The sequence below is a fragment of the Coregonus clupeaformis genome, unplaced genomic scaffold (assembly GCF_020615455.1).
Source record: "Coregonus clupeaformis isolate EN_2021a unplaced genomic scaffold, ASM2061545v1 scaf0028, whole genome shotgun sequence".
NCBI lineage: Eukaryota > Metazoa > Chordata > Actinopteri > Salmoniformes > Salmonidae > Coregonus > Coregonus clupeaformis.
The window spans coordinates 1362925-1371232 of record NW_025533483.1 but is presented as its reverse complement, the minus strand read 5'-3'; the positions used below and the strand labels follow the sequence as shown (position 1 = coordinate 1371232).

General features: G+C 42.5%; 1 protein-coding gene across 1 annotated transcript in view; it reads left to right on the top strand.

Moving 5' to 3' along the window:
- The first annotated feature begins 242 nt into the window (after nt 1–242).
- Nucleotides 243–8308, top strand: part of LOC121576404 (mitochondrial import receptor subunit TOM70-like) — a 73795-nt gene continuing 65729 nt past the window's right edge. Inside the window, exon 1 of the mRNA XM_041889509.2 lies at nt 243–958. Within this exon, the coding sequence (XP_041745443.1) occupies nt 725–958 (234 nt within the window). The 5' untranslated portion in view covers nt 243–724. The remainder of the gene's footprint in view (nt 959–8308) is intronic.

The following is an 8308-nucleotide window of genomic DNA, read 5'->3' as shown; positions in this document are numbered from 1 at the left end:
CCAGAATAGATCGCAACCAGGCCATGCCACACACTCTGGGGTAGCACATCTGGGTCATCAAATACAGAGAATGTCCATTATTTGTTAAACATAAACATACTGGTAATACAACGTTTATTTGAAAATAGTGTAAAAGCATTATCATGTAGTGGCAAAGCACTATAAAACTCTCATAATTGTTCATCTATAAACATAGTCATAGTCAATAAATGCTATCTATAATACACAATCCCAATATCTTTGATAACACTCAAAAGTAGGTTTCCTGAAATCGACGTTTTAAGCCTTGCATTTTTTAATACATACAGTAGATGGGGGCATTGCACTCCATGTAATTTTGTACTCGTCCATGTAGTCCGGAAGTACAGAGTTCCCCGCCCCGGTTGCAGTTACACAGCGCCCGCCAGTATCCCAAGATTCCGCTGTTTCTGCTTTACCTCGCCGATTACGGAGTGAGTACTGGAGGAGTTGGTCGTCACTAGTTACCACAGCCACAAAGTCACAATTAATGCCAAAACCCGCCTATTTTTACAATTTATCTTCTTAAAATCTGATTTTAAACCTAACCACTCTGCTGACCTTATGCCTAACATTAAATTAAGACCAAAAAGGGAATTATTTTTAAAAATAATTGTAATTATATATAGCCAATTATAACTTTGTGGCTGGGGCAACTAGTGACAACTGGTCCGTGTTCTGCTCGCTTCTGTCCATTACATGGTGGATGATGGCCGCTTCAAAGCCTGTCGAGCCGCACTCCGGGAGCGGTTTCCCCCGCTGGCAGCTGGCCCTCCTGGTCGGAACCCCCATAGTGCTGGGTGTAGGAGCCGTTTACCTGTGGAACCGCAACAAGACCAAGGACACACCCGGGAAAAGCAATGGGGTACGGACAACTCCAGAAGGTAGCGCCAGCCCCGTCCAGGGCCAAGACGGAGCCCGTCGCGAACTGGAGGACATGGTATGAATCTCAACCACTCCTAGATATCACTCTGCCGTGCAGGTTTTTTGCTTGAGTAGGATTTTATCACTACCGAAATACATTCAAGGGCACTGGTAGTCAATGAGTCACACCTGCATTTAGCGGTTGGCTGGTAGCTAGGTAACGTTAACTAGTTAGGTGACTTATTTAGCTAACGTTAACTAGCTAGAAATGTCGCCATAGACAAGCATGTATTACCGATCCTATCCACAGCAGTATTCAGCGTGGTATGACCAAACCATGTAGGTAGTTAACTCACTAGTTCTCCTAAAATGGGGGCGGGCTAGACATTAGGTTAGTTGAGTTGCCATACTAGTTTTGTTACTAGTTGTCTTGCTAGAAGTTAGCGACCCAACCGTTCATGCTTACCCACATTGAGCACGGTTAGGTGCACACAATAATGCGATTCTTGTGGCTAGTCAGGTTAATATATTAGAAAATCGCCAATCAAAATAAACGTTCTACCACAGTAACATTTTATTTTTGCGAATACGATTTGATTCTGAGTTCGGACATATCAAGTTGTATATGAAAACTATTTATAAGATGCATACTGGATAAGCGCTTTTGCTAAATGACAAAAATGTAAACTGTGAACCAACTGTATTAGTTTAGGTCAGGGGTGTCAAACTCATTTTAGCTCAGGGGCCACATGGAGGAAAATCTATTCCCAAGTGGGCCGGACCGGAAAAATCATGGTATATATAACTTAAAAACAACAACTTCAGATTGTTTTCTTTGTTTTAATACGATCAACATACAACATAAAGCTGGAGCCTGAGGACAGTGTGTCCAAAATAGTACAAGCACAACATCACTATTAATCATAAAACACATCAAGTTTATTTGAAAATTCTAAAGAAAAAGAACACACAAACACACAATGCCTCAGTGATTAACAGAACTGTTTCACAGATCACAGAACTATATCAGGGTGTCATTTCTCAGGCAGAAATGTAGATAAAAATAATGAAATCCTGTTCCCCAAACAAGTGCAAGAACCACAGAGTCAAGAATAGGTTAAATATACAAATAAAATAAAATCAATTAAAAACAATAGCACATCAACATAAAAACATATAAACATAAATCTGAAAGCGTTGCTCAAACTCCCGTAACAGTCCCGTTATTTTATCTTTGAACCGCTTCATGTCTGCCACATGTTGGGTCGCGCACACATTTTTTCAGACAGGGGAAGTGAGCTGCATCACCACCGGCAAGTTGCGTCTCCCACAATGACAGCTTCAACTTGAAAGAACGTATGCTGTCATAATACTGCGTGACAACTTTGTTGCGCCCTTGCAGCTGTTTGTTCAAGTTATTCAGGTGCTCTGTAACATCCACCATAAATGCAAGGTCCGGCATCCATTCTGCGGAATGAAATTCTAACACTGGTTTGCCCTTTTCTTCCATGAACTGTTCAATTTCTTCTCGTAAATCAAAGAAACGCCTCAGCACAGCACCTCGGCTTAACCATCTTACCTCAGTGTGGTATGGCAGGCCATAGATGTGGTCTTTCTCTCTGAGAAGGCTGTCAAACTGACGGTGATTCAGGCTTCTGGATCGGATGAAATTAACAGTTTGGATGACCACCTTCATGACGTTATCCATCTTTAATGACTTGCAACACAAAGCCTCCTGGTGCAAAATACAGTGAAAAGTCAAAAAATCACGTCCTCCATTTGCAGATTGCACTTTCTCTCTGAACTTTGTCACAACGCCTGCTTTTTTCCCGATCATTGAGGACGCACCATCTGTAGCCAGGCTGACAGCGCGGGACCAGTCCACTCCGACCCTGTCCAGCGCGCCCGACGAGTGCGGTAAAAATATCAGCTGCTGTCGTTGTATCTGTCATCGGCACCAACTCCACGAACTCCTCGGTGACGGTCAATGTGTCATCAACTCCGCGGATGAAAAAATGGCCAGTTGTGCAACATCTGTAATGTCCGTGCTTTCATCAATTGCAACCAAAACGCAATAAATGACTTTACTTTTTGCTTCAACTGGCTGTCCAAATCCACTGAAAGATCGGAAATCCTGTCTGCAACTGTGTTTCTTGTCAGGCTGATATTTGCAAAAGCCTGCCGCTTTTCAGGGCACACAATCTCCGCTGCCTTCATCATGCATGTTTTTACAAATTCACCCTCACTAAATGGTTTTGAAGCCACTGCGATTTCATTAGCAATGAGGTAGCTAGCTTTCACTGCAGCGTCACTGATGTCTCGGCTGTGAGTAAACACAGACTGCTGTTTCTTCAGACCCGCCAACAGTTCATTCACCTTCTCTCATCTCCGCTGTCCTTGAAAGTTGTCATATTTGTCGGCATGAAGACTCACATAGTGGCGACGAAGGTTATATTCTTTCAGCACTGCAACATGCTCTGAACACTCAAACATACAGCTTTCCCATTCAATTCCGTGATTAAATAGGATGACCATTTTTCTTGGAACACTCTGCGTCCACTTTTCTCTTTTTTGACAGAGACATATTGGGGCAATGAGGGTGCCAAAGCACATAATGTTAAAAGTAGAAGCCGTAATAAATATCGTGGGCAAAACAAAGTAGCTCATTGGCTGCACGTGCTTGACCTACTTGCTCTGCCCCAGTATAAACAGTTTGCTTGCTTAACACAATTGCTATTGCGCCATCCAGTGGACGCAATTGGAACAGCAGTTTATTTTATTGAAAAATTGCAGCGCGTTTTTATACTTTACTTTTTTTTATTTTTTATCATCTCGCGGGCCGGATTAAACCCGTTTGCGGGCCTGATCCGGCCCGCGGGCCGTACGTTTGACACCCCTGGTTTAGGGGCATGTCAAATACACATTAAACATTCATGGACATTTAGCAACTTGCTAATTTGTCCTGGGAGATGAACATTGGGTTGTTATTCTACCTGAAATGCATATGGTCCTTTTATTTTATTTTTGCTGCATCTTTGCTACAAGCTTGGCACATCTGTATTTGGGGAGTTTCTCCCATTCTTCTCTGCAGATCCTCTCAAGCTCTGTCAGGTTGGATGGGGAGCGTCGCTGCACAGCTATTTTCAGGTCTCTCCAGAGATGTTTGATCGGGTTCAAGTCCGGGCTCTGGCTGGGCCACTCAAGGACATTCAGAGACTTGTCCCGAAGCCACTCCTGCATTGTCTTGGCTGTGTGCTTAGGGTCGTTGTCCTGTTGGAAGGTGAACCTTCACCCCCAGTCTGAGGTCCTGAGCGCTCTGGAGCAGGTTTTTCATCAAAGATCTCTCTGTACTTTGCTCCGTTCATCTTTGCCTCGATCCTGACTAGTCTCCCTGTCAGGGATGCAAAGTAGTCACCTTCCGGTGAAATTCGCCATTTTGAATCCAAAATAGGTAACCTACGTGATTCGTATATATCCGTTGAGAATTTTTTATTTTTTTATTTTTTGGGGGGGGTGGGGGGGTTTAGATCACTACTGGCTGTCAGTGAACCAGTGATGCACGTTTGGAGCAATACAGGCTATATCACCAGGTTGCATCCCTGCCAGTCCCATCCGCTGAATAACATCCCAACAGCATGATGCTGCCACCACCTTGCTTCACCGTAGGGATGGTGCCAGGTTTCCTCCAGACGTGACGCTTGGCATTCAGGCCAAAGAGTTCAATCTTGGTTTCATCAGACCAGAGAATCTTGTTTCTCATGGTCTGAGAGTCTTTAGGTGCCTTTTTGGCAAACTCCAAGCGGGCTGTCATGTGCCTTTTACTGAGGAGTGGCTTCCGTCTGGCCACTCTACCATAAAGGCCTGATTGGTGGAGTACTGCAGAGATGGTTGTCCTTCTGGAAGGTTCTCCCATCTCCACAGAGGAACTCTGGAGCTCTATCAGAGTGACCATCGGGTTCTTGGTCACCTCCCTGACCAAGGCCCTTCTCCCCCGATTGCTCAGTTTGGCCGGGCGGCCAGCTCTAGGAAGAGTCTTGGTGGTTCCAAACTTCTTCCATTTAAGAATGATGGAGGCCACTGTGTTCTTGGGGACCTTCAATACTGTAGAAATGTTTTGGTACCCTTCCCCAGATCGGTGCCTCGACACAATCCTGTCTCGGAGCTCTATGGACAATTCCTTCAACCTCATGACTTGGTTTTTGCTCTGACATGCACTGTGAACTGTGGGCATTTACAACAGGTGGACTCCAATCAAGTTGTAGAAACATCTCAAGGATGATCAATGGAAAAAGGATGCACCTGAGCTCAATTTCGAGCTGTAACGTAACAAAATGTGGAAAACGTCAAGCGGTCTGAATACTTCTGAATGCACTGTAATATGTGTGAAATGCTTGATAGTTTATGTGATGTAAACAGAGAGGTCTACTTTCTTGGGGACCTGAATATTGACTGGTTTTCATCAAGCTGTCCGCTCAAGAGGAAGCTTCTCACTGTAACCAAAAAAAACAGTGCCTGTAATCTGGTTCAGGTTATTAATCAACCTACCAGGGTGTTTACAAACACTACAGGAACAAGATCATCCACATGTATTGATCACATTTTTACTAATACTGTAGAACTTTGTTCTGAAGCTGTATCCGTACCCATTGGATGCATGATCACAATATAGTGGCTATATCCAGGAAAGACAAAGTTCCAAAAGCTGGGCCTAAAATAGTGTATAAGATATCATACAAAATATTTTGCTGTGACTCTTATGTGGATGATGTTAAAAATATGTGTTGGTCTGGTGTGATTAATAAGGAGCATCCAGACGCTGCACTTGATGAATTTCTGAAATAGCTTCTTCCAATTATTGATAAACATGCACCTGTTAAGAAACTGACTGTTAGAGCTGTTAAGGCTCCATGGATTGATGAGGAATTGAAAAACTGTCTGGTTGAAAGAGACGGGGCAAAAGGAGTGGCTAATAAGTCTGGCTGCACATCTGACTGGCTGACTTACTGCAAATAGAGGAATTATGTGACTAAACTCAACAAAAAGAAAAATAAACTCTTATGAAGCTAAGATCAATGATATAAAGAATGAGGAATAAACAACTTTGGACTTAAAATGAAATTTTGGGCAGAAAGACAAATTCAACTCCATCTTTTATCGAATCAGATGGCTTATTCATCACAAAACCATTTGATGTTACAAATTATTTTATTGATTACTTCATTGGCAAAGTGGGTAAACTTAGGCAGAAAACAGTGAGCCATCGGATTCATGCATACAAAAACTAATAATGAAAGAAAAGCATTGCAAATGTGGATTTTGTAAAGTTAATGTGGGAGAGGTAGAAACATTGTTATTGGTCAGTAATGACAAACCTCCTGGCATTGACAGCTTAGATGGAAAGCTACTGAGGATGGTAGCTGACTCTATAGCCACTCCTATCTGTCATATCTTTAATCTGGGCCTAGAGGAAAGTCTTTGTCCTCAGGTCTGGAGGGAAGCCAAAGTCATTCTGCTACCCAAGAGTGGTAAAGCAGCCTTTACTGGTTCTAACAGCAGACCTATCAGCTTGCTGCCAGCTCTTAGCAAACTGTTGGAAATATTGTGTTTGACCAAATACAATGCTATTTCTCTGTAAACAAATTAACAGCAGACTTTCAGCATGCTTATAGAGATGGGCACTCAACATGTACTGCACTGACACAAATGACTGATGATTGGTTGAAATACATTGATAATAAGAAGATTGTGGGAGCTGTCCTGTTAGATTTCAGTGCAGCCTTTGATATTATTGACCATAACCTGTTGTTGAGAAAACGTATGTGTTATGGCTTTTCAAACTCTGCCATATCGTGGATTCACAGCTATCTATATAATAGAACTCAAAGGGTTTTCTTTAATGGAAGCTTCTCTGATGTCAAAGTGTGGTGTACTGCAGGGCAGCTCTCTAGACCCTGTACTCTTTTCTATTTTTACCAATGACCTGCCGCTGGCATTAAACAAAGCATGTCACTGACCACCTTCCGGAGACAATTGAAACCTTACCTCTTTAAGGAATACCTGGAATAGTATAAAAGTAATCCTTCTACCCCTCCCCCCCATAAAAACAAAAAGTGGTTGTCCTACTGGCTATCATAAGTCAAATGCACCAATTTGTAAGTCGCTCTGGATAAGAGCGTCTGCTAAATGATGTAAATGTATGCTGATGATTCAACCATATACGCATCAGCAACCACAGCTAATGAAGTCGCTGAAACCCTTAGTTGCAGTCTGTTTTGGAATGGGTGGCCAGTAATAAACTGGTCCTGAACATCTCTAAAACTAAGAGCGTTGTATTTGGTACAAATCATTCCTTATGTTCTAGACCTCAGCTGAATCTGGTAATGAATGGTGTGGCTGTTGAACAAGTTGAGGAGACTAAATTACTTGGTGTTACCTTAGATTGTAAACTGTCATGGTTAAAACATATTGATTCAATGGTTGTAAAGATGGGGAGAGGTCTGTCCGTAATAAAGAGATCCTCTGGTTTTTTGACACCACACTCCAAAAAGCCCGTCCTGCAGGCTCTAGTTTTGTCTTATCTTGATTATTGTCCAGTCATGTGGTCGAGTGCTGAAGGGAAAGACCTAGTTAAGCTGCTGCTGGGCCAAAACAGAGCGGCACGTCTTGCTCTTCATTGTAATCAGAGGGCTGATATAAATACTATGCATGCCAGTCTCTCTTGGCTAAGAGTTGAGGAGAGACTGACTGCATCACTTCTTCTTTTTATAAGAAACATTAATGTGTTGAAAATCCCAAATTGTTTGCATAGTCAACTTACACACAGCACTGACACACACACTTACCCCACCAGACATGCCACCAGGGGTCTTTTCACAGTCCCCAAATCCAGAACAAATTAAAGAAAGTGTACAGTATTATATAGAGCCATTATTGCATGGAACTTCGTTCCATCTCATATTGCTCAAATGAACAGCAAACCTGGTTTCAGAAAACAGATGACGCAACACCTCTCCCCTATTTGACCTAGATAGATTATGTGTGTTTATTGATGTGTAGGCTACGTGTGCCTTTTTTAAATTGATGTAGTTCTGTCCTTGAGCTGTTTTTGTCTATTAATGATCTGTATTATGTCGTGTTCTGTGTGGACCCCAGGATGAATAGTCAGCTGACGGGGATCCTAATCAAAAGTCGAATGTCACAGTTGTTTCAAGGCTTTAAAAAAATCCTTCTTTAACCTGTTTCTTCCCCTTCATCTACACGGATCTAATTGGATTTAAAAAGTGACATCATTAAGGGATCATAGCTTTCACCTGGATTCACCTGGTCAGTCTGTGTGATGGAAAGAGCAGTGTTCTTAATGTTTTGTCCACTCAGTGTAGATGGTAATGGTAACCTATGTGTTGTGAATCAGAAAATGCCTCACAGC